Genomic DNA, 27,306 nt, shown 5'->3' with positions numbered 1-27,306 from the left:
CAAAGTCACATGCAGATATACCACACAGACCTATTTTCCCTATCCTTGTGATGCTGTTGGTCCAATATTAAGAAAATAGTGGTAAAACACTAGTTATTGAACCCAGTCATCCGCAGCCTCAACCCAAGTCAATACTCACCATGATTGTGTTCGTTAGGCCACAAAATGAAAGAAAACAGACTGAAACAGTGGAGTACTACCTGGACTGTTTTCTATTACAAAACATTTTTCTACAGTGTGCCCTAATGAACACAACCCAGGACAGTTCTCTGCCTTGCCATCTCCTCTGACCTATAACCTCTCACCCTAACCTCTGACCCCAGCCTCTTGCATGCCCCAAATCCTCCTCTTTTGTAGGGAGAAAGAGGGAAATGTTTGAGCACCCTGTCTTCTGCTTGGCGTCACAAGTGATGGATTTAACCATCCGTGAGTACCTGCCTCATCCTCCCCCTGTCTCTCCTCCCTCCCTCTTTCAACCTTCTTTCACCACATCACCCCCTCCCACCCTCCTCTCAGCTATGTCCACTCCTCCTTCCTCCTCTGTGCTTTTTTTTTATCCGTCGCTCATGTCTGCCGAGAGCGAGTGGGGAGAGAGAGAGAGAGCCAGTCTGGTCTGTGGAGGTCTGTCTGGGGAGACACTGCAACAGCACTGTAGTGGTCCTACTATCAGGGACCTACAGTCTCCCATCTGTCTGTGACCAACATGAATGATCTGTCGGTCTGGTCTGTAAGCTTCTTTCTTTTGGTTGGACATATGCCCATGCCCACCCATGTGACTTGAATGCATTTTTTACTTTGCTCTGTGTTATCTCCTTCAGTCGTCTGGTCATGTGTCAGTGAGTGTGGGCTCACCACGCCACGCTGTGCGCTGGGACAGACAGGTATGGTGCTATGTCACTGCCAGAAACAGAGAAACCCAGAGAGGGAGGCAGTAGAGCAGCAGCTGCAGGCAGAGCTACGATACCAGGAGGACAGAAAGGATTGGGTGTACGCACATAGAGTTCCTATAATATGTATTTTAACTCAGCTCAACTCAACCCACCACCGGTCAATGTGTCCTGTCTTTGGTTGGTGCAGCTGTTGTTTGTCTTACGTCTAAGTTCACGACAGTCTAAAGCTGTGTCTGTCTGTTACTGTTAACTACATCCTGTTGTTGTTGCTTCTTTACTTTTGACTTCTCCTTAGGCTAATGTCTCAACGTTTCAGCGTGTCTGTACCTACGTGTATGTCCGTGGAGTTTTGTCAATGATACATCTGTCAACTACCTAACACACTCCTGCAGAGTTCCCGGTGTTCTCTCTAAAGGTCAAGGGTCAGATGGAGAAGAGTAAAGAGTCAAATCTTGTCACTTTCTTCTGGAACATAAATTTTTAACCGTAGTGTGATATATAATCCTAAATATCTCCTCTTCTCTCTTTCTTTTCTCTCCTTCTCTCTCTCTGTTTCAAGTTGAGAAAGATAAAAAGCCGGATCCAAATGATCCAGGTGAAGCCCTGTTTGACTTTTAGCTTAGCCCCAATATACACCTACCCTAAACACACACACACACACACACACAGTTGAAGTCGGAAGTTTACATACACTTAGGTTGGAGTCATTAACTTGTTTTTCAACCACTCCACAAATTTCTTGTTAACAAACTATAGTTTTGGCAAGTCGGTAAGGACATCTACATTGGGCATCACACAAGTAATTTTTCCAACAATTGTTTACAGACAGATTATTTCACTGTATCACATTTCCAGTGGGTCAGAAGTTCACATACACTAAGTTGACTCTGCCTTTAAACAGCTTGGAAAATTCCAGAAAATGATGTCATGGCTTTCGAAGCTTCTGATAGGCTAATTGACATAATTTGAGTCAATTGGAGGTGTACCTGTGGATGTATTTCAAGGCCTACCTTCAAACTCAGTGCCTCTTTGCTTGACATCATGGGAAAGTCAAAAGAAATCAGCCAAGACCTCAGAATTGTACACCTCCACAAGTCTGGTTCATCCCTGGGAGCAATTTCCAAATGCCTGAAGGTACCACGTTCATATGTACAAACAATAGTACGCAAGTATAAACACCATGGGACCACGCAGCCGTCATACCGCTCAGGAAGGAGACGCGTTTGGTTTCCTAGAGATGAACGTACTTTGTTGCAAAAAGTGCAAATCAATCCCAGAACAACAACAAAGGACCTTGTGAAGATGCTGGAGGAAACAGGTACAAAAGTATCTATATCCACAGTAAAACGAGTCCTATATTGACATAACCTGAAAGGCTGCTCATCAAGGAAGAAGCCACTGCTCCAAAACCTCCATAAAAAAAGCCAGACTACGGTTTGCAACTGCACATGGGGACAAAGATTGTACTTTTTGGAGAAATGTCCTCTGGTCTGATGAAAGATAAATAGAACTGTTTGGCCATAATGACCATCGTTATGTTTGGAGGAAAAAGGGGGATGCTTGCAAGCCGAAGAACACCCTCCCAACCGTGAAGTGCGGGGGTGGCAGCATCATATTGTGGGGGTGCTTTGCTGCAGGAGGGACTGGTGCACTTCACAAAATAGATGGCATCATGAGGCAGGAAAATTATGTGGATATATTTAAAGCAACATCAAGAAATCAGTCAGGAAGTTGAAGCTTGGTCACAAATGGGTCTTCCAACTGGACAATGACCCCAAGCATACTTCCAAAGTTGTGACAAAATGGCTTAAGGACAGCAAATTCAAGTTACTGGAGTGGCCATCACAAAGCCCAACTTATTGTGGGACACTTTTGGAAGGCTACCCGAAACGATTGACCCAAGTTAAACAATTTAAAGGCAATGCTGCCAAATACAAATTGAGTATATGTAAACTTCTGACCCACTGGGAATGTGATGATAGAATTAAAAGCTGAAATAAATAATTCTCTCTACTATTATTCTGACATTTCATATTCTTAAAATAAAGTGGTGATCCTAACTGACCTAAGACAGTGAATTTTTACTAGGATTAAATGTCTGGAATTATGAACTGAGTATAAATGTATTTGGCTAAGGTGTATGTAAACTTCCGACTTCAACTGTAAATATAGATATTTATATATATATACAGTGCCTTGCGAAAGTATTCGGCCCCCTTGAACTTTGCGACCTTTTGCCACATTTCAGGCTTCAAACATAAAGATATAAAACTGTATTTTTTTGTGAAGAATCAACAACAAGTGGGACACAATCATGAAGTGGAACGACATTTATTGGATATTTCAAACTTTTTTAACAAATCAAAAACTGAAAAATTGGGCGTGCAAAATTATTCAGCCCCTTTACTTTCAGTGCAGCAAACTCTCTCCAGAAGTTCAGTGAGGATCTCTGAATGATCCAATGTTGACCTAAATGACTAATGATGATAAATACAATCCACCTGTGTGTAATCAAGTCTCCGTATAAATGCACCTGCACTGTGATAGTCTCAGAGGTCCGTTAAAAGCGCAGAGAGCATCATGAAGAACAAGGAACACACCAGGCAGGTCCGAGATACTGTTGTGAAGAAGTTTAAAGCCGGATTTGGATACAAAAAGATTTCCCAAGCTTTAAACATCCCAAGGAGCACTGTGCAAGCGATAATATTGAAATGGAAGGAGTGTCAGACCACTGCAAATCTACCAAGACCTGGCCGACCCTCTAAACTTTCAGCTCATACAAGGAGAAGACTGATCAGAGATGCAGCCAAGAGGCCCATGATCACTCTGAATGAACTGCAGAGATCTACAGCTGAGGTGGGAGACTCTGTCCATAGGACAACAATCAGTCGTATATTGCACAAATCTGGCCTTTATGGAAGAGTGGCAAGAAGAAAGCCATTTCTTAAAGATATCCATAAAAAGTGTCGTTTAAAGTTTGCCACAAGCCACCTGGGAGACACACCAAACATGTGGAAGAAGGTGCTCTGGTCAGATGAAACCAAAATTGAACTTTTTGGTAACAATGCAAAACGTTATGTTTGGCGTAAAAGCAACACAGCTCATCACCCTGAACACACCATCCCCCCTGTCAAACATGGTGGTGGCAACATCATGGTTTGGGCCTGCTTTTCTTCAGCAGGGACAGGGAAGATGGTTAAAATTGATGGGAAGATGGATGGAGCCAAATACAGGACCATTCTGGAAGAAAACCTGATGGAGTCTGCAAAAGACCTGAGACTGGGACGGAGATTTGTCTTCCAACAAGACAATGATCCAAAACATAAAGCAAAATCTACAATGGAATGGTTCAAAAATAAACATATCCAGGTGTTAGAATGGCCAAGTCAAAGTCCAGACCTGAATCCAATCGAGAATCTGTGGAAAGAACTGAAAACTGCTGTTCACAAATGCTCTCCATCCAACCTCACTGAGCTCGAGCTGTTTTGCAAGGAGGAATGGGAAAAAATTTCAGTCTCTCGATGTGCAAAACTGATAGAGACATACCCCAAGCGACTTACAGCTGTAATCGCAGCAAAAGGTGGCGCTACAAAGTATTAACTTAAGGGGGCTGAATAATTTTGCACTCCCAATTTTTCAGTTTTTGATTTGTTAAAAAAGTTTGAAATATCCAATAAATGTCGTTCCACTTCATGATTGTGTCCCACTTGTTGTTGATTCTTCACAAAAAAATACAGTTTTATATCTTTATGTTTGAAGCCTGAAATGTGGCAAAAGGTCGCAAAGTTCAAGGGGGCCGAATACTTTCGCAAGGCACTGTATAGGGCCTTCGGAAGGTATTCAGACCACCTGACTTCACATTTTGTTACGTTACAGCCAATTTCTAAAATTTATGAAATTGTGTTTTCTTGTCATCAATCAACACACAATATCCCATAATGACAAAGTAAAACAGTTTTTTTGAATTTTTTGCACATTTCCACTCCGTACTTTGTTGATGCACCTTTGGCAGTGACTACAGCTTCGAGTCTTCTTGGGTATGATGCTACAGGCTTGGCACACCTGTATTTGGGTCGACTCAAGCTCTGTCAGGTTGGATGGGGAGCGTTGCTGATCGGGTTCAAGTCCGGGCTCTGGCTGGGCCACTCAAGGACATTCAGAGACTTGTCCTGAAGCCACTCCTGCATTGTCTTGGCTGTGTGCTTAGGGTTGTGGTCCTCTTGGAAGGTGAACCTTCGCCCCAGTCTGAGGTCCTGAGCGCCCTGGAGTAGGTTTTCAACAAGGATCTCTGTACTTTACTCTGTTCATCTTTCCCTCGATCCTGACAGCTGAAAAACATCCCCGCAGCATGATGCTGCCACCTCCATTCTTCACCATAGGGATGGTGTCAGGTTTCCTCCAGACATGACGCTTGGCAATTAGCTCGAAGAGTTTAATCCTGGTTTCATCAGACTAGAGAAACTCCAAGTGGGCTGTCATGTGCCTTTTACTGAGGAGTGGCTTGCATCTGGCCATAAAGGCTTGATTGGTGGAGTGCTGCAGAGATGGTTATCCTTCTGGAAGTTTCTCCCAACTCCACAGAGGATCTCTAGAGTTCTTTCAGAGTGAGCATAGGGTTCTTGGTCACCTCCCTGACCAAGGCCATTCTCCCTGATTGCTCCGTTTGGCCGGGCGGCCAGCTCTAGGAAGAGACTTGGTGGTTCCAAACTTCTTCCATTTAAGAATGATGGAGGGCACTGTGTTCTTGGGGACCTTCAATACTACAGAAATGTTTTGGTATCCTTCCCCAGATCTGTGCCTCGACACAAACCTGTCTCTGAGTTCTACGGACAATTCCTTTATCCTCATTGCTTGGTTTTTGCTTTAACATGCACTGTCAACTGTGGGCCCTTTTATAGGTTGTTGTGTACCTTTCCAAATCATGTCCAATCAATTTAATTTACCACAGCTGGACTCCAGTCAAGTTGTAGAAAAATCTCAAGAGTGATCAATGGAAACTGGATGCACCTGAGCTCAGTTTTGAGTCTCATAGCAAAGGGTCTGAATATGTATGCAAATAAGGTATTTCTGTTTTTTATTTTTAATACATTTGCAATAATTTCTCAAAACCTGCTTTCATTTTGTCGTTATGGGGTATTGTGGGTAGATTGCTGAGGATTTTTTGTATTTATTCCATTTTAGAAGGAGGCTGTAACGTAACAACATTTGGAAAAAGTCAAGTCAAGAATGTTTTCCGAAGGCTCTGTGTGTATATATATATATATATATATTTATGTAACCACATACACATTTTAACAAACACATAAACCCTCTCAAATTCCCCCTCATATTTTGGCATGCCAACATTTAGCAAACTATTATTTGTGCAGAGATTGTGTTACTTTAGAACAGTCATTTTCAGGGAAATGTATTTTAATTCAATTCATGAATTGAATACAGAGGTGCGTGTTTCAATTCATGAAATTATTTTCCATCGGTTTTCCTGATATGATACATTGAATAAAGGTAAATAAATCTGAATCTGATCAAGAAAAACAATCTCTCACAAATACACATAACAAGGTAGCATCTCCAATGTGTTGAGAGAAATAATGCAATATGAGTTTACCTCAGTATATCTGGCTATCAGTATTCAAATACACACTGAGGCAAATTTTGCATTATTACTTCATTGTCACAGAACATAGAATCTGGAAGATTGTGTGCAAAATGATGAATCCATTCTCTGATAACATTACATATTTCAAAACAATTGAACACATTGGATATGGATGAAGTATGAAACATTTGACAATGACAATCACTACATTATCATTCTGCTCATTATACTTCTAAGGACCAACATAAAGGCTCTGCAAGCAGTCTTCTGCCATTCCCCTGGCACTGCATGACCCCCTTTTAACGATGCTGTGGGGTTCAGGGTCCTTTTAGAATGCATGGCTAGTTGGCTACAGAGTAGAACAGTTAGTACATAATCACACAACAAACCATAGTGTATGACACAACAAAGCATAGTGTATGACACAACAAACCATAGTGTATGACACAACAAACCATAGTGTATGACGCAACAAAAAATATTATGAGAATAAATAGGCACAATAGAACTTAACTTTCAAAATTTAGACAAACTCAGCAAAAAAAGAAACAGCTCTTTTTCAGGACCATGTCTTTCAAAGATCATTCGTAAAAATCCAAATAACTTCACAGATCTTAAATGTAAAGGTTTTAAACACTGTTTCCTATGCTTGTTCAACGAACCATAAGCAATGAATGAACATGTACCTGTGGAATGGTCGTTAAGACACTAACAGCTTACAGACGGTAGGCAATTAAGGTCACAGTTATAAAAACCTATGACACTAAAGAGGCCATTCTACTGACTCTGAAAAACACCAAAAGAAAGATGCCCAGGGTCCCTGCTCATATGCGTGAATGTGCCTTAGGCATGCTGCAAGGAGGCATGAGGACTGCAGATGTGACCAAGGCAATAAATTGCAATGTCCGTACTGTGAGACGCCGAAGACAGCACTACAGGGAGACAAGACGGACAGCTGAATGTCCTCGCAGTGGCAGACCACGTATAACAACATCTGCACAGGATCGGCACATCCGAACATCACACCTGCGGGACAGGTACAGGATGGCAACAACAACTGCCTGAGTTACACCAGGAACGCACAATCCCTCCATCAGTGCTCAGACTGTCCTCAATAGGTTGAGAGAGGCTGGAATGAGCGCTTGTAGGACTGTTGTAAGGCAGATCCTCACCAGACATCACCGGCAACAATGTCGCATATGGGCACAAACCCATCGTTGCTGGACCAGACAGGAATGGCAAAAAGTGCTCTTCACTGACGAGTTACGGTTTTGTCTCACCAGGGGGGATGGTCGGATTAGCGTTTATCATTGAGAGAATGAACGTTACACCGAGGCCTGTACTCTGGAGTGGGATCGATTTGGAGGGTCCGTCATGGTTTGGGGCAGTGTGTCACAGCATCATCGTACTGAGCTTGTTGTCATTGCAGGCAATCTCAATGCTGTGCGTTACAGGGAAGACATCCTCCTCCCTCATGTGGTACCCTTCCTGCAGGCTCATCCTGACATGACCCTCCAGCATGACAATGCCACCAGCCATACTGCTCGTTCTGTGCGTGATTTCCTGCAAGACAGGAATGTCAGTGTTCTGCCATGGCCAGCAAAGAGCTCGGATCTCAATCCCATTGAGCATGTCTGGGACGTGTTGGATTAAAGGGAAATATCCGGGAATTTGCAGGGTGCCTTGTTGGAAGAGTGGGGGAACATCTCACAGCAAGAACTGGCAAATCTGGTGCAGTCCATGAGGAGGAGATGCACTGCAGTACTTAATGCAGCTGGTGGCCACACCAGATGATCCCCTTTGACACATTATTCCATTTCTGTTAGTCACATGTCTGTGGAACTTGTTCAGTTTATGTCTCAGTTGTTGAATCTTGTTATGTTCATACAAATATTTACACATGTTAAGTTTACGGAAAATAAACACAGTTGACAGTGAGAGGACGTTTCTTTTTTTGCTGAGTTTATGATACTTGTGGTATGATGAATTGACCAATATTATCTCTGTACAGTTCTATGTACAGTTCTATGTCCTCATTATTTCAAATTAATTTGAGCCGTCCAATTGAATGTTCTGATGTTTTGCTCATTTTGACACATTATCGTTAATGTTCTGACGACCTCATTTCACCACATTAAACTGTCCTCACAAATTTTATGTCAGCAGATGATATATTAAAAGACAGTGTCCAGGTACACCGTAGATCTTCCAAACGATATTTGTTACAAACTCAACATCAATAATCCCAGGCAGCAAAAGCATTAAGAGTATTTTGCATGATGAGTATAACAAAGATTTTGGTTTCTCCATGGGATAGGTTTAGTCAGTCGATTCTACCTGACTGTTTTGGCCGATATCTCCTCACATTGACTGTCTACCGACAATGCCCCAGTGCCAGTTTATATTGCGTGCATGCTTTAGAAACCATATGACACAGCATAAGCACTTACGTCTTTCGTTTCAACAATTTCTGGGGTTATCCATACAGATGGGAACTGTTAGCTACCCCTCTCTCTGCCTAACTAACCCCTTCCTTACCCCTAATCCTTCTGCTCCAGAGAACGTAGGCCGGTTAGTCACGCCCGCCAAAAAACTCGAGGACACTATTCGCCTGGCCGAGCTAGTCATAGAGGTCCTTCAGCAGAACCAGGAGCATCATGCGGAGGTGAGTGGGTAACTCCTCCTCTTCTCCTCCTCTCATCCCTCTCTTTATCTATCTCACTTCTTTACCCCCTCCGACACCTGGGCACGGCGGAGGGAGCTAGCCTATTCCTTCCTGACACCTGTTCATGTGTAGCGCTGTCTTTGTGCATGGGTAACTTAAAAAAAAAAAAAAAATCAAATAAAAAATGTAATCAAAGATGTAATACACAGGTGGAAATCCTTAATGTGAGATGAATAATGGATGTTAACATTGTACCAGTGCAATAAGGAGGCATTTTAAAGTGGGAGAGTGGTGAAGTGTGCCGTTCCCTTCTCCACTGACTCACAATTCATAACCCCAGTGGTGCAATGCTTCATAAAACATTGGTTACCTTGAAAGATGGTAATGCCTGATTTGATTGCAGCTTATTGTGGACAGTAGAGTACAGAACATTACAGGTAGCTCTAATGTAGGCTAGCTGCTCCTAGTCATACTGTACAGTAGGCGAAGCTCATTCAGTGTTACTTCAGCTGAGAAGCTGGAACGTGAACTAGAAACATCACTAAATAGGTTTCCCTTTATTTGTATTTGCCTAAAAGTATAATAAAATGAATGTAAAAGCATGATGAGCATGTATAGAAGATCTACAGGTGATCCTATGGGATCAATAAGATGAATGCGGATAAGCAGATGTATTCTATCTCTTTGACATATGCTTGACAGGCTGCAGTCACAAGTTCTGGAGATCAATCGGTACAGTATAATTATTTCTCTTTCTCCTCAGACCCATCACCAACCTCCTCTCCCTATCTATCGCATGTTGGCCTGCACAGAGGCTGCCCTTAGTGTTATAAGGCTGAGGGAAATCCACTAGAGAGGGTGGCTGTTGTGTGTTGGTTCAGAGACATCAGCTAACATGCTGACTGTAACGCACCGCCCTACTATAGGCTGCACAACATCACTTTGATCATAGAGCATGTCCATGGGGCCATAGGGACTAGTCTTATTCTCTCTAGCAGCATGTTGAAGTGACATATGCCACAGTATACTCTTTGTGGTTCTTTTAGGGTTTGATTGAATCCCCAAACTCCACCATGAACATAAATGTGTCTATCCTCTCCTTCCTCCATCCAGCTTTAAGTTCGGGTTTCAAATCGCGGTTCCCTCTCTTTGAACATTTAGAACATTCCTCCTCCTTCCGGCTTCTCCTCTTCCATCTCTCTGCTTTCCCTCTTTCCGTCTAAGAATTGTTCCTCCACTCGTTAATCCTTTAAATAAATGCTTGATGCTGTAGATACATTAATGTGACTATCCTCCCTGTGTTTTCACTGTCTGTATGATCGGTGATGTTCGCTCCCTGCAGGGCAAAGAGGTATGTGGTGAAGTTGAATGAGAACACCCCTCCCCCTCTAACCCTCTAATGGTTTGTGCATGTCCAGTAGATGCCCTGCCCCCATTTCTCTGACTTGTTGGTACAGTCCAGGACTGCTCTTTTGGGCTTGTTGTATTGGGACTGTTGTGAATGATGGTGCCTGCTGCAGCACTGGAGCCTGTAACTTCTCTGGCTGAGACAGAGCACCGAGCTTGGGCATGCTTGTAGAGACCTGGGCCTTGCCTGTGTTCCTTTCCCCCAACATAGGATGGAGCATCCAGTTTACCTGTCCACCCCACCCCCCCCCCCCCATCCCCACTCACACCTCTCCCTGAGTCCACACTCTCCCCTGCCCTGTGTATGATGATGATAGTGATGATGATGATGATGGAGCACAGCTTGGTCTTCTGCCTGTACTGTAGTAGTTGGGCAGGGGGTGGGCATGTAAGTGGTCAGACAGGTAAGTGAGGACCTGACTACAGTGCCGTCCCCCTGCGCTGTGCTGGCTATAGTCCCTCTATGGCAGATGTTTTTCCAGGTGTATCGATTCGATATGGAATAAAAGCATGCAGCATAACAGGAATGATTATTCGTCCTGTCAAGTTTTTCCAACAATGAGCAGATAACCCAAGCCCAGACTGCAAGCACAGCAGCAAAATCGAGAGAAGCAGAAAGGTCAATGGAAATAGACATGGAAAAATACCTCTTTCTGGCCCACTAAGTACCAGTGTTTACTCTAACTAGTAGTCCCAAAATATCTGGGAAAACAATATCAAGAACACTGGTTTGTCCAGAAATTGTCCCTCTGGAAACCCTGTAGCTAGTAGAGAAGCTATGTGCTGCAGTCTGCGGTCGGTGTGCCTACTTCCTGTTATATGGCTGAGAGCAGTGCATGGACATGACCCGTGTCACATTCACATCTAATGAGGAGTGTTCTGTTGGTATGGCAATGATGTGAATGGTGGAAACGCGAGGTCCTTCCTGGTCCTGGTGAGCATGTAGGGACTTATCCACCTCAGTCTGCATGAGAAAAGGCACCCCCCCTCCCCCGGCTGTGACCCTCCCTCAATCTAGAGATATCTGATCAATGAATAGAACAGAATGGATCAGCTTCATGATATTATTATGCTATTACCTGCTTTGTGTATAAATGTATTGTAAAATTGTTCTCACATTGGTGGGAGGTCATCTAAGGTTTCAATTAGCCCCAACCCCTTTAGTCTTCACCAGAAAGAGCTGTGGATTGGTTTTACTCATTCTTGGAGAACACATGGGTTTGCAAGGCTACAGACAACCATTGCTATAGTTAACTGCATACAATCACTACATTTAATGGTCCACCTACCTACACACGATATATCAGTCCACAGTGCTATGCTGGTGTGGGTTTGTTAGAGCTCTGATTAGCTCCAGTATGTGTGTGATCCTCCCAAGTCTGCTCTGCTCCCTCCCTGTCCTGCCTGCTCTACCCCACATCCTCACACCCTGACTGGGGCTTGTGTTCACCGTTCACCCCCTCCTTGGTTCTGTCCCTGTCCTGTCCGTGGTATCTGTGTGTGTCTAGGCCTTTGCCTGGTGGTCTGACCTGATGACGGAGCACGCTGAGACCTTCCTGGCTATGTACGCCGTGGACATGGACGCTGCTCTGGAAATCCAGTCTCCTGAGAGCTGGGACAGCTTCCCTCTCTTCCAGCTGCTCAACGACTTCCTCCGCAATGACTGTATGTTTCATGTTTCTCTTCTATATACACTTCTATGGCTTTCTCCATCCAATAAACATTAAGGAACAAGTTGGACTTGGAATGTGAAAGGGCTTAATCACCCATTCAAAAGTCCCCCCCCAGGAAAATCACCCTCCCCCAGGAAACATGGATAGGGAAAGGGGATACCAGTTGTACAACTGCATGCATTCAACTGAAATGTGTATTCTGCATTTAAACCAACCCCTCTGAATCAGAGAGGTGTGGGGGACTGCCTTAATCAACATCCAGGTGGGCTGGGGACAGCAAGGAGTCATCAGGCCAGGTAATCCTGAGGCATGGTCCCAGGTCCCAGGGCTTAGGTCCTCAGAGAGAGCGAGAGAGAGGGAGCGAAAGAAAGAAAGAAAGAAAGAAAGAAAGAAAGAAAGAAAGAAAGAAAGAAAGAAAGAGAGAGAGAGAGAGAATTAGAGAGAGCATACTTAAATTCCCACAAGACACTGGATATGACAGGAGAAATACTCCAGATTTAAAACACTGACCCTAGCCCCCCGACACATAAACTATTGCAGCATAAATACTGGAGACTGAGACGAGAGGTCAGGAGACACTGTGGCCCCGTCCGACGATACCCCCGGACAGGGCCAAACAGGTAGGAATATAACCCCACCCACTTTGCCAAAGCACAGCCCCCACACCACTAGAGGGATATCTTCAACCACGGATTTACCATCCTGAGACAAGGCCGAGTATAGTAAAACAATAAAACACACACTGTACTGTGGCACACCCACACGGCTTGTCCTGCACCTCTGAGAGGTTTATGCTATGACATCAATACGATGTTCTCTCTCTCTCTCTCTCTCTCTCTCTCTCTCTCTCTTCTCTTCTGCCTAGATAACTTCCCCTCTGTAGTGTTTATAGCAATAATAACAATCTAACCATATAACAATATATATGGAGTTATAATCTCTCTATTCTCTCTCTTCTTCTGCTTCTAGATCACCTGTGCAATGGGAAATTCCACAAACACCTGCAGGACCTCTATGCTCCCCTGGTGGTTAGATATGTAGACCTGATGGAGTCCTCCATCGCTCAGTCTATCACCAGGGGCTTTGAGGGAGAGTCCTGGGTGCCTGTAAAGTAAGGGGCCGTCCTTCCTCACACTAACTGTATAGTCTAGGAGAGGCCAGGAGAGAGACACTCCTACAAGACTACTATATTTAGGAGAGCAGTCATGTTGTTCACTCCTTATTGACTGCCTCAGAAAACTCCTCAGCCAGAACAGTTTGAGGAGAGTAATAGATAAGGAGTTTATTTTCTGATAAGGAAAACCTATCCCAAAAGGCATTCATAAAACGTTTATTAGGAGACATAGGTCTCGGAAATTAGTTTTTCGAACTCCAGAAACAAATTAAACCTGAATATGATGGTAGCTATGACTCGTACAGTATTATTTAAAAAAAGATTAGTTTTGTGATTGGAAGCTTCAAGCTTTCGCGGATATTGTGCGGTAAACTTGCAAAAGTGCATCAGGCAATACGGTGCCACATTCGGGACCCTCATCCCAGACTAGGTCGCATGTAGTTTAGTTGAAGTCAATCTCCAATATTTCCATCCTTTTGTTTTGTGGACTAACCCTCATAGTGTGTGCTTTGAAATGTCACTAGGGATAGAGGCTCTCCAGTGTATTTTGTGTTGCTAATTTTCTCTTTTTCACTTTTACAACCAATACTTATTGATTTGTCATGCCATTTACATTTGCGTTGCTTTCTTTTAAATGAAGCTCTTTTACAAAGCTCTAAACCTCAAAGGAAAATACATATTTATAGACAATAGGTCTTTTGGATAACTTTGCTGTTTTGCCTTACTGCTCCTTTTATATATATATATATATATATATATATATGCATACAATCCACCGCTTATTCTGAATGTAGTAGGTCCTCTTTTTGTATGTGCTTCAGAAAAAAACTGCTTCTCTAACTGTTGCTCTTGTCTATGTGTTACTTTTACATATTATGTCTGAAGATGCTCCGTTTCTTTGTGTGACTTTTCCTCTTTGTGTTCTGGATTTGATTACTTTTACTGCACAGTTTCACATGGCTTTGAACTGCAGCAGCATCTACATTACCACTGTTCTGGATTTATTTTGTTCTTTTTGTCTGTCTCTTCTGCAGGAGTTTGACAAGTAATCTGCCCAATGTGAATCTCCAAATACCAAATGTCAACCTCCAAATTCCCAAAGTACCAAATCTGCCGCCAGTAGCAGGACTATCAGTTAACCTTCCAACAATGCCTAGTTTTTCCACCCCGACATGGATGGCTGCTATCTATGACCCTGAGTGTGTATTCAACTAGTTCACCTTAGATTTATGTACATCAGCATCGTGTTGCCTTGGTATGAAGATGTCCCCTAGATCCCCTTGTCGCAGGTCATTGACAATAGAAGGCCAAATTAAAATATTGATTTAGATTTTGAAATGTCTTTGCCAATGACCTGATTAGGCATTATGTGAGGGAAGATAGCTTTGTTTCTCAACTACATAGGCTAGTGCACACCACACACATTACAGACGCATTACAGATACCATTCCGTTCCTCAAAAAAAATCTGGAGTAAACAGTCTTTACCGATCATATCATGTTCATGCCAAGAGCACTGCAAGGGGGTTACGGACAGTAGTTTAGGCTTGTTTAAAGTTTAGACTTGTTTGTTCTTGAAATGAGTGGCTATTTGACAAGCTCTCATTTCCTCTCAACATGCATGCAGTTGAGCTGTGAGGTATAGAGATACAGATCCAAACCATGTTTCACTGGAGGTTTTGGGCTTGATGCACTGAAATTTATTGTGACAGTGGACATTATGATAATCTGGAATTTTCTGTCCAATGTGTATCTCTCCGCCTCTCTCCTACAGTTTTCACTAGCTGTAAAGAATGCAGTGGTTAGTCCGTAGTGCTCATGAAAAGTTGACTGTACCAGTGATTGCTTATGGAAGGTACAGTTGAACATCGCATCAGCACCCTGTATGAATACTGCTGCTCCTGGCTCACATGACTGTCTGTGGCCAGTGGGATAGGGTGGGAGGGGCCAGGTGGTCAAAGGGTGGGATCATAGAAATTGAATCACAAGAATGGACATCCCCATTCTAGTCAATGGGTATTTCTGTTCTAGTGGTTTTATTTCTATGGTTGGGGTGGGTAAGTGGGTAGAGATTCTACCCGGTGGTAACTGGGTGGGTGGATTGTTCGCTCAATGCTCTGAAGCAACCACCACTTCAGTGCAGCTGGCATCCAACGCAGTAGAGATCTGCCCCCTCTCCTGTCCTCCTTTCCTCTTCTCCTCCTTCTTCTTTTCCTGCATCCCTCTATCCCAGTCAGCTCTACCCAGGATGGCAGCACCTTCAGACAGGACTGCATGGTGTGTTTAATAGCTACTGTACAATAGGATACCCACCCAGTATCACCAGCCTGAGGACATGGGGGGGTGAGAGAGTGGGCTGCTCTTTTGGAGTTTTATTTTCTGTGATTGATCGTGTATACTCCAAACAAATCCAAGTTCAATAGAGATAAATTAAACCTACGTTTGAACACACAATGATAGCCATGTTTCAGGACACGCCCTCCCTCACCTCTCCACTCCCCTGTGTTGTATTACAGACACAAGTCAGTGTGTGCGATATCTGCAGTGACTATCCTGCATGAACCCACTCCACACCTAAAAGGCTATTAATAACCAGGTGCTACAGCATGGTTATTGAAATGTTATTTTCAACCCTGTCCTCTTATTCTTCCCATACACTGGCTCTGTCTAAAGTGATGATATGTTATTTATAATTGAAGTTAGTATGAGGGAAACGACTCTGAAACAGTCGGCCGGTGTGTGGTCAGAATAAAGGACCTTTGACCCCAGTGTTGAGATGTGGATGACCAGCATCCTCCTCTACACCCCCCTGACCCTCTCTATCTTCTGTGACCTTTGGTTTCTGACCTGTGTGTGTTTGGGTGTACCGTGGCTGTGCAGCAATGGCTCTGGGACGTCGGAGGACCTGTTCTGGAAGCTGGAGGCCCTACAGACCTTCATCAGGGACCTACACTGGCCCGAGGAGGAGTTTGCCAAACACCTGGAGAACCGCATGAAGCTCATGTCCAGCGACATGATTGAGAATTGCGTCAAACGGTGTGTGTGTGTGTGTGTGTGTGTGTGTGTGTGTGTGTGTGTGTGTGTGTGTGTGTGTGTGTGTGTGTGTGTGTGTGTGTGTGTGTGTGTGTGTGTGTGTGTGTGTGTGTACACTGTATGTCAGGGTGTGTTATTATCTGTGTGTTGTGTCGGTATTGGTGTGTGTGGGGGTCGGTGTCTGTGTTAATTTCGTCAACAATAACTATGACGAGAAGTACTTGTCAACGACCTATTTTTCCAGACTAAAACTATGACGATAACGAGACGTGATGCCTTGGGGGAAAAAAATAAATAATTATTACAAATTACTTTTCATTTTAGTCAACGAAAATGTAATGAGACGAGACTTCCAAGTGAGACTAATGGACATTTTTATTTGACATGAAACTCCTTTTCATCTGTTTTGTCCAATCATAAGCATGCATGCAGAATATTCGATGCAATCCTCTCATTGAAAGAATTGACATCTTTCAGTTGCGTGGTCTGATTGAGCTGATCTGCCCTGCTCTCACCCACACAGGTCCCAGGCGGTCACTTCAGTCAGTTGTCAATCTTTTGAAGTGATGCGAAGCCAGGACACTTGACTTGTAACTAACCTCAACTTTATGGCCTCCTGAGTGGTGCAGTGGTCTAAGGCATTGCAGTGCTTGATGTGTCACTACAGACCCTTCTTTGATACTTGGCTGTGTCACAACCAGCCATGACCGGGAGTCCCATAGGGACTACAGACCCTCATTCGATCTCAGGCTGTGTCACAACCGGCCGTGACAGGGAGTCCCATAGGGCGGCACACAATTGGCCCAACGCTGCCTGTGTTAGTGGAGGGTTTGGCTCATCACGCTTTAGTGACTCCTTGTGGTGGTCCGGGCTCCTGCAGGCTGACTTCGGTCGTTAGTTGAATGGTGTTTCCTCTGATACATGCTTCCGGGTTAAGCGGATGGGGTGTTAAGAAGCGCGTCATGTTTCGGAGGACGCTTGGCTCGACCTTCACCTCTCCCGAGCCCGTTGGGGAGATGCAGTGATGAGACAAGGTCATAAAAGGGGGGTAACAATGTTTACTCTCTCTTACTTTCATGTAGGCTATTTTTGCTTTGAATAAATAACATGTGCGCTGTTATGTATTCATTTGTGTTGCCTAATCTTGCGCCACGGTCAGCAAATGCGGGTTGTGGTTGCTTTTTCCTATGGAAAAAAACAAATGCCATTTGTTGACTATTAGGAGTACAGTAATACTTCTGGCATTTTAGGAAAGCTCAAATTATTCCCTTTTCAAGAAAACCACTGTTATTTACCACCCTTGACGGTTATGAACCTGTAGCCAAGGCTTTGTACCCTATATGGTTCAATATAGCTGTCATGGGTTACAATCTGCCACTATCAATGTAGGCAGCTAAGGAACACAAGGGCCTAGTCGGAAAAAGTTATCTAAATGTGAACATGATAAAGTCAGAGGTAGCCTAAATATGTTTTATTTATTTTTTATTTTTCTTATTTATAACAGAAAACCCAAGGAAGGGGTAACATTAAAGTATTAGAACATGAAGGACACACAATACAGCATCAAGACACTATCAAACATGTATCAGTCTTTCTGCAACAGAGCCATATGTGTGAGGGTGTCTACTACCACTATCAAACATGTATCAGTCTTTCTGCAACAGAGCCATCCTTATTGTGTGAGGGTGTCTACTACCACTATCAGACATGTATCAGTCTTTCTGCAACAGAGCCATCCTTATTGTGTGAGGGTGTCTACTACCACTATCAGACATGTATCAGTCTTTCTGCAACAGAGCCATCCTTATTGTGTGAGGGTGTCTACTACCACTATCAAACATGTATCAGTCTTTCTGCAACAGAGCCATCCTTATTGTGTGAGGGTGTCTACTACCACTATCAAACATGTATCAGTCTTTCTGCAACAGAGCCATCCTTATTGTGTGAGGGTGTCTACTACCACTATCAAACATGTATCAGTCTTTCTGCAACAGAGCCATCCTTATGTGTGAGGGTGTCTACTACCACTATCAAACATGTATCAGTCTTTCTGCAACAGAGTCATCCTTATTGTGTGAGGGTGTCTACTACCACTATCAAACATCTATCAGTCTTTCTGCAACAGAGCCATCCTTATTGTGTGAGGGTGTCTACTACCACTATCAAACATGTATCAGTCTTTCTGCAACAGAGCCATCCTTATTGTGTGAGGGTGTCTACTACCACTATCAAACATGTATCAGTCTTTCCGCAACAGAGCCATCCTTATTGTGTGAGGGTGTCTCCTACCACTATCAAACATGTATCAGTCTTTCTGCAACAGAGCCATCCTTATTGTGTGAGGGTGTTTGTGCATGATAGTGATATAAAATATACGTCATAGTGTCCTTTTTCATGATCACAATCTTGCGAAACCCAAACCCTCCAAGATCCCCCTACAGTTCCCCAATAGCTGTCCCTCAACCATTCGAGAACCCTCCCACAGTGCCCCCCCTGGAATAATTAAAATAAAATAAATACAATTAATTCCATTCCCCACCCCCAAGAACCCCCAAATGCACCAACAACTAAGAGAACTAAAGAGAAAAAAGGAAACGACAGAAGAAAACAACAATGCAAAAAAAAAATAATACAAAATAATAAATTTAAAACAAAGGACTTCAAGGACAACTAAAATCATAACAGAAATGCCAACTGTATATGTTTGTGTGCATGTCTGGCACTATTACATGTATGTGTGTGTTCTTGTATGTGTTTATTTGAATGAGAGTGTGTGTATATGCATGTGTACAAACACCTGCATGGCATCAGCCTCAGGCAAACTGGCATTAGTTGTAAAAACACTGCCACGTAGTGTCATTCAAATGTACTAATATTCATTATTTAATAGAAAAAAACTGCACTGACTATTACAAGACTAAAATAGCTGTGACTAATACAAGACTAAAATAGCTGTGACTAATACAAGACTAAAATAGCTGTGACTAATACAAGACTAAAATAGCTGTGACTAATACAAGACTAAAATAGCTGTGACTAATACAAGACTAAAATAGCTGTGACTAATACAAGACTAAAATAGCTGTGACTAATACAAGACTAAAATAGCTGTGACTAATACAAGACTAAAATAGCTGTGACTAATACAAGACTAAAATAGCTGTGACTAATACAAGACTAAAATAGCTGTGACTAATACAAGACTAAAATAGCTGTGACTAATACAAGACTAAAATTGTCATGAGTTTTAGTCGACTGACAATAACTAAAACTAACGAAGGATGAAATGACTAAAATGTGACTAAGGCTAAAATGTATTTTAAGACTAAAACTAAAATGGCTGCCAAAATGAACACTGGTGTGTGGTGTGTACTGCCAGTGTTGGTGTGTGTGTGTGTGTGTGTGTGTGTGTCTTTCGATCATGTGGCTGGACATGAGCCTCTGCCTCAAACTAAATACCATACATGACATAGAGATGTTCCCTGACGTGTATTGCAGCACTAGGATGGCATTTGAGTCCAAGCTGGCAAAGAGCAGCAGGGGAACAGACTTCCGCATCTCCGCAGCAATATGCACCATGTTCAATGTGATGGTGGACGCAAAGGACCAGTCTTCCAAGCTGTGTGCCATGGAGATGGGCCAGGAGGTAAGACTGTGGCACTACCAATGCAAAGGTTGTGGGGTCAATTCCCAGAAGGGATCACCTACTAAAACTGTACCACCCAAATAGATGAAATGTGTGTTAAATATCTTTTTCAGAAACAGTATCACACCCAGATAGATGAACTGATTGAGGAGAGTGTAAAGGACATGATCCAACTCATGGTGGCAAAGGTACACTTAGTTTTTCTTCTTGTCCTTCCTGATGATACGTAACTCGTATTGTGGTTGGCCTCGTAGTGCTTTGTGGCACTAGAAAAGTAGACCAAGGTGATTTGCAGTCTGGGATAAATGTTGTTGTTGTTCGTTTGTTTGTTTATTGTTGTTTGCGTGTCCCACTTCTCAGTTTGTGGTTATTCTGGAGGGTCTGTTGGCCAAGATCTCCCGATACGATGAGGGCACTCTATTCTCATCGTTCATGTCATTCACGGTAAGACAAGGCTTCTCTGCTGTACCGCCTCCAATATCATACCAGATGGCACTATGCTTCCGTCAATTATTCGAGGTATACTGGTGACTGCAAATGATGGAATTCTCATATTGTCTTGTCACAATCTGCCTGTAATTTCAGGTGAAAGCTGCCTCAAAGTATGTGGACGTCCCTGTAAGTGTACCACGGTCCCAGTCGATCTCCGTAAAATGTCAAACCAGTAAAAAAAAGCTATGTAGTCAGAAAGGAAGTACTTATCGTTTCCTTAATTCAAATCAAAATACATTCTTGTGTGTTTGGGGTGATTTAACTGTACTGTGCGTAGCTGATACATTCTTCCCACGTAACCCCTTACCACGGCCCCTCCCACCCCGCCTCTATGTCTTTAACACTATTGTACCGTGGGAGTCTGTATAAAGTACATCACATCCTTATTTAATTGAATCGGGTTTTCTAAATTTTTAATTATATTTGTCATGTATTCTCAATAAATGTTTCCAAATCTGCATCCCTGTACACGTGACTAATAAACTCAATATAATCTAAATCTGATATAAATTACAGATTTACAACGTCTATGTTTCTGGTTGTGTTTGCAGAAGCCTGGGATGGACGTTGCAGACGGTTATGTCACCTGTGTCCGCCATTCTCAGGACATTCTACGAGATAAGGTCAATGAGGAGGTGTATATAGAAAGGTTATTTGATGTAAGTAAGATGCCGTCTCCCCCTGACCAATAGGGAGGGAGCTTTCCAGAATGTGGCAAAACAATTGTGACAGGAAAGGGATATTATATGTCACATTTTAAGACCAGGCGCTGTGTGTATGCCTACCACAGCCTGGAACAGAAGAGGCTTGTGTTTTATTATCTTCCTCTATAGGCTTTTCTCCTCGTCTCTCTATCTCTTCTTCTCTGTTCTCTGAACCTCTGCTCCTGCCCACTCTATTCTGGTGTGCATCGCCACAGTGCTTTTGGACCTTTGTGGATTGGTTGGATCACTTTTGTTTACAAGCAAAGAGTCCAAGCAAGCACCATCGGGCAGGATTATCGAAAGCAGTGCTCTCTGGGTAAAGAAAGATAAAGAAATGATGTACAGGTCATCTAATAAACTCCAACACTAGGATACGTCATAACCAACTTTCCCTTTTTGTCTAAGCAATACTAAATAATATACAGTATTTTAAAATGCACGTTCACGTTTTGAAGCGGTCGTGCAAAGCAAAAGCCAATAATATGAGAGCACTGTCTTACAAGCACATAATCCTTATGTGGTACATTAGAAATAATGTGTCCACCATTTTCGTGAGGTGTACTACGGTGACGTGTGTTTGCTTCATACCCCTGAAATGTATAAACTGTACAGTATTGTGGTGCACAGGTGTATGTATGTGTGTGTGTGTGTGTGTGTGTGTGTTGGCTTTATATGTTTGAAAGGCGTGCGGCAATGTGCTGGAGTCGTTTAGTGCGTGTGTTGGCTGTGCATTAGTGTATTTGAGAGGTGATACTTTGTGCAGTAGCCTACTGTTCCTGCGCTGTCACTGTGTGTGTGTTGGCTTTGAGTGTTTGTGATGTGTGCTGTTATGTGCTAGAGCGGTGTGTATTATGTGTTTGCAAGGTGTGATGTACTACTGTGAAGCGTGTTTAATTCCATCTTTAAGGTCAACACTGACTGTCCCTGTCTCTCTCCTTGTGTTTCCACACTGCTTAAGAGTACAGCCCCTCCTCCCCACTGTTTCTGATGTGTGATTGTATAGCTCTAACCTGGCCTTACCCAGCACTACCACGTTTGACTGTTTCATGTCTTTTGAGCTGTGGATGTTTTGGTTTTAATGTTGTATTTCCGTTAGTTTTGGAGTGTCTTTGATGATTAAGTTTTGTTTTATTTAACATTATTTTCCCTCCTAATGCTAGTATATTCAATCCATCTCTTTGCATGTAGTATCTCTGCTGCGTCTCTCTCTCTCGCTCTCTGTCTCTCTCTCTTTCTTTCTATTCACTCTCTCAATTACTTTCTTTCTTTCTTTATTAACCCCATAACTCCTGCCGCCTCCTCTTTTCTTCAAAAAAGTGGCACTTATCTCTAATGTCGCGTTGTTTTAGCACATTATGTTGATAAGGCATGATTTCAAGTCAAATAATCTTCCTGTGTACATCTTCTAGCATGACCTTCCACCTCTAAGAGTTATGCCTCAGTCATACTACACATACAGCCCACCAACCGCACGCACGCACTCACTCACCCAGCCACCCACGAAGCCACCAAACCCACCTTCCTTCCAGGTCTGCATGCACTGCACGCACATACTGTAGGCTCAACTCGACAGTGTGAAGTGGACAGGCATCCATCCGCTAAAATCTGACCTCAAGCGTCAAGCCAAAACCTTCTGACCAACCAGTCATCTCTACAGGACAAAAACCAACCTGGTTACAATCAAATTAGAGCTAGGTCAATTAGACCAATCAAACTAACAAAATAAACAACCAAGCCAAGTCCAATCCTAGCCATTCAGGTCTTTCATTCCTGGCCCTGCCTACTCACTCCACATGACTCAAAGTTCATTTTTCTTTTTCTGGACGTTCGAAGGAGGACGACAGTTTTCTATCTTCCTTGGTTCATCACTCTTCTTCTCTTGTGTGCTGTTCTCTTATAACTTGCTCTCTACTATGAATCATCTGGGTCAATCTTATCCTACACTCTGAATGAATGAAACATTCTTCAAATAAGGTATAAGAAAATAGCACAACTGTCTGCTCCTTGCCTGCCTAACCATTTACTCACTTTGTCATTATGATTTCATTTCGGCAAATGATCGAGTTGAAACGAGACTGTGAAGTTACAGTATGTAGAATGAATGTTCTACGATGTTGTCGTGTTGCTTATGTGTATTGAAGAACCTTCACAAGGCTTTAGTGCTGGTCTAGATCATTTGAAGTAAAGCATTTATAATAAATTCAGATCCCCTTACAATATACTGTACAAATGGTATATGGGTATGCCATATTATGTTCAGTTTAGACATTTACCTACGAAGAACAACTTGTGTCAAGTAGATATTTCTGTCCCTGATTGTACTGGAGCCAGAAAGTTTGTGCCAGAAAACATGAACATTTTATAGTTTTAATGTCTAGCTAGCACTACTAATATACCCTGGCAATTTATTAATCATTTCATTGTTTCCCTCGGATTTACTTAGTGCCATGCAGTGCTTGGAAAAATGGGAATTCTGAAAGAATTAATTGGCTTTTTTCTGAAATAAGTATTTTATGCATGTTCAGTGTGTGTTTATTTCTCCACTGCAGAGTGTGTGTGTGTGTGTGTGTGTGTGTGTGTGTGTGTGTGTGTGTGTGTGTGTGTGTGTGTGTGTGTGTGTGTGTGTGTGTGTGTGTGTGTGTGTGTGTGTGTGTGTGTGTGTGTGTGTGTGTGTGTGTGTGTGTGTGTGTGTGTGTGTGTGTGTGTGTGTGTGTGTGTGTGTGTGTGTGTGTGTGTTTTTTTTCTCTAAATATCTGTCATGTCTTTCCTGGAAAATACTGTAAATGTCTGTGTGTGTGTTAGGTGTCGGAAAGTACTTTGCTATGTGTTAGTGTGTTTTGCTTGTAAGACGTGTGTGTGTGTGTGTGTTCACTAGAGAACATATCAAGCTGCATCTTGATATGCAGAGAGCTCTAGTTTGTGCTTGTTTGTGTTTGCGTCTACGTGTGTGTGTGTGTGTGTTTTGCTGGAGAACGCTGTGTTTGTGTGTGTTGCAGCAATGGTACACAGCCACCATGAACCTACTGGGGACCTGGCTCACTGAGCGCATGGACCAGCAGCTCCATCTCTACCAGCTCAAGATCCTCATCAGGATCGTCAAGGTAACTCACTGCCAGGGTAGGGGTTGATAATCTGCACTGTAAATCAGCTATTGTAACTATTTTGACACTAGTGTCCCTTTATTTGATAGCAAAATGGGAAGATGATTGAAAATGTACACTGAAAACATGTCAAGGTAACACAAGCCTTGTGTTCACACTGCAGGCCTTAATGCTCAAATCAGTTTTGGAATACTGACTGTCCAAACAGCAAGTTACAAGTGACAATTGGATTTGTGTGTTCAGACTAGTCATTTGCTGTCATGGCTACGCTAGTTGTCATGGTAATGGCAGGTGTGCGTGTGCAATGGTGTAGCCTGATTGGTCGTGGCGGTGCTCATGCTTTCTGTCACTCAGAAGTTGTTGTGTAGCAAGCTAATGTGATAACATTCTGCCATGGAAGTCTCCCAGCTGCTTTGAATATTTGAAATCATAGTGTAAGAACACATTTAAAGCCTTAAAGGATAAGATGATCCAACGTTCAGAACAATAACTAACATGCTAGCTAGCTGTTTAGCATTCTAGCACATTCAACTAATTTATTTGTAAACAATTAACAAGCTAGTTTAGTAGGGTTGAGTGGTATTCAGATTTTCATGGCATCATATTGTCTCTGTAACATACCGGGGTATACGCTGAGACCGAATGTGCACTCAATAGGCGCAATTTTTTTAGCGCACAAAAAAAGGGTTCTTGATCCAGGAGGGGATTGAATGTCTCTGCTGTACACAAGAAGCTGGATCTTGACAGCTAACCACTTAGCTAGCAAGTCAGCAAATCAAATGCACAGCTGGAGCCCTCAGCTGGATATAATTTATTTGACACATCTTGGATTCCTTATAGTTATACTTAACTTATAAACAGTGGCGTAGGACACACCCCCGCCACGGTTTTGAAAATCACACCGTCGCGACGGTATAAACGGTATATCGCCTAAGCCTATTAGTTAGCTACCATATGTTCTTGTCAAACTGTCAGCAGAGTAGCTAGCTGGCAACAAGATATGCAAAATAACAGTCTAAAAAAACGAATTAATCAGATTTGACTGTTCAGACACAAGTTGCATGACCAGGAATCAGATTTGTATGAAATGTGGCTTAATATATCTGATTCCGTGTGCTTTTTGGTTGTTCAGACTGCAGGAAAAAGATCCATTCGAATCGGATATGACAAAAAATGGGATAGAGTCACTTCAAACTGCCAGTATGAACAAGGCTAAAATGGTATGGTAGGGGTTAATAGTGCATTGTAGAGACCCTCATATCTTTATATTCACTGTCATTGATTACCATGGCGTCTACCTGTAACTCAGTGGCACAAGTTATTTGTCGAGCCTTTAGCTACTTCATCCCTCTATACTTGCTAATCGCCCTCTTAATCATCCATCTCCTTGTAGAAAAAGTACCGTGACTTCCGTCTGCAGGGGGTGCTAGACTCCACCCTGAACAGTAAGATGTATGACACGGTGAGGAACAGGCTGACCCTGGAGGAGGCCAACGCATCCATGAAAGAGGGAGGCATGGGGGGCATCTCCATGAAGGACAGCGACGAAGAGGACGAAGACGATGACTAGAGTTGCAGCTCCGCCCGACCTCAGAACTGGCACCGACACCTCCCTTTACCCCCCCCTCTCCACTCCCGACCCCCGATCCTCTACTCTCACATGACTTAACCTGGTAACCAATGCATGTACCAACTCTGTTACTCAGACAGCCACTTTAGGTCCTCTTTGTCATCTCAAAATGCCCATGAAGGACCTATAATAAACAATAAAAATAGTAATTACTATGCTGAGGAAAAATAATACAAATAAATATGTTGAAAAAATAAACCATGAATGACAGTTTAGCTGTGTCATGATGAAGATAGCACTGATGATATCTTTGACTCATTGATTTCTAAATTCATTTCTGTGTTCCTAAGCAATATGGAGTACCATTTGTTTGACAATGTTGAGTGAGATTATTAGGTGTGTCCCTGTCCAATGCAAACCTATATCGCGCTTCTTTGTTGTATTCTACATTCATTATAATGGTACATTGTTGTGACGATGAGTGTATAGACCCTTTTCTTTGTATTGACTATCTTTAAGTGGATGCCAACTGCTTCAAACTGAAAATGACCCTCTGTATTTAAGTTCAATGCTATTTAGGATAAGCATCTCGTCTACTCACTCTACTGTACTCTCAGCACCATAGTATGTTCTAGACCGTCTGTTCCTCATCTGTGTCAATGCTCTGTGACCTCATAATCTTTCACCCTATCACTAACGAGACATCGTCCAGCAGCCATCTTGAACTAAAATGAGTGGGTATTCTGGAAATGCAATATTCTCAAAGCTCCATTTTGATATCTTGTTGGAGATTTATATTTTTCTTTCTACATTGTTGAAACGACCTTGAAACAGGTTCTAATCTATTTGAAATTTAGTTGCACGTTTACAGAGAAAAGAGAGCTGAAAATAAAAGTTTTTTTTATTTACCAAAATGAAAGTTGGGTCTGTCTTTTTAGTTTTATTACGTACTTGATTAGAATGAGATGTGTGGCATTTCTTTGGGTCTCACTGTTGTTTTGTATATACACCGCTGTACATTGCATTCTGAGCCAACGCTGCATGCCCGTGGGTCCCCACCCTCTCCGAATGCTTTCCGTTTTGTGTGACAATTAGCTGGTGGATTAATTCTTGCTTTTGCCTTATGAAAGCCAACAGTTGTAATATGCAAGAGCTGTGGCCTCGAAATAAAATTACTGTACAAATACACAATTGTTCTCTTTGTGTCATTTATAGAATATGTAAATGACCTATTTGACCCAGGGAAAGGGGGACATGAAATGTTTTCAACCTGCACACTGAGAAACACCAAAGTGCATAATGGCGAGGTTAGGGATAACTGTCAACCAACTACTGACAACCAGCAGAGGGCAACATTGTGACCATAGAAAATAGAACTGCCCTTGAGGGGTTAACAACTATAGAAACGGGCTC

At 42.7% G+C, this 27,306-nt stretch overlaps 1 protein-coding gene across 13 annotated transcripts in view; it reads left to right on the top strand.

Moving 5' to 3' along the window:
- Positions 1-27,079, top strand: part of LOC112244788 (calcium-dependent secretion activator 1) — a 150,184-nt gene extending 123,105 nt beyond the window's left edge. For 2 of the 13 annotated variants that reach the window (XM_024412574.2, XM_024412572.2), the window contains 15 exons: positions 358-426; positions 9,048-9,154; positions 9,857-9,886; positions 10,497-10,505; positions 12,070-12,226; positions 13,204-13,345; positions 14,383-14,547; positions 16,228-16,383; positions 19,879-20,026; positions 20,140-20,214; positions 20,387-20,470; positions 20,612-20,644; positions 21,070-21,177; positions 24,219-24,323; positions 25,717-27,079. In XM_024412574.2, coding sequence (XP_024268342.1) covers positions 358-426; positions 9,048-9,154; positions 9,857-9,886; positions 10,497-10,505; positions 12,070-12,226; positions 13,204-13,345; positions 14,383-14,547; positions 16,228-16,383; positions 19,879-20,026; positions 20,140-20,214; positions 20,387-20,470; positions 20,612-20,644; positions 21,070-21,177; positions 24,219-24,323; positions 25,717-25,893 — 1,565 coding nt within the window. In that variant the 3' untranslated portion in view covers positions 25,894-27,079. Of the gene's footprint in view, positions 1-357; positions 427-1,449; positions 1,486-9,047; positions 9,155-9,856; positions 9,887-10,496; positions 10,506-12,069; positions 12,227-13,203; positions 13,346-14,382; positions 14,548-16,227; positions 16,384-19,878; positions 20,027-20,139; positions 20,215-20,386; positions 20,471-20,611; positions 20,645-21,069; positions 21,178-24,218; positions 24,324-25,716 lie in introns of all 13 variants that reach the window. The other 11 variants (XM_024412579.2, XM_024412578.2, XM_024412577.2 and 8 more) reach the window with 7 other exon arrangements.
- The last annotated feature ends 227 nt before the right edge of the window (positions 27,080-27,306 follow it).

Source organism: Oncorhynchus tshawytscha, linkage group LG02, assembly GCF_018296145.1.
Source record: "Oncorhynchus tshawytscha isolate Ot180627B linkage group LG02, Otsh_v2.0, whole genome shotgun sequence".
In the NCBI taxonomy this organism is placed as follows: Eukaryota; Metazoa; Chordata; class Actinopteri; order Salmoniformes; family Salmonidae; genus Oncorhynchus; species Oncorhynchus tshawytscha.
The sequence above is the reverse complement of the archived record's forward strand: the minus strand, read 5'-3'. Positions and strand labels throughout refer to the sequence as shown.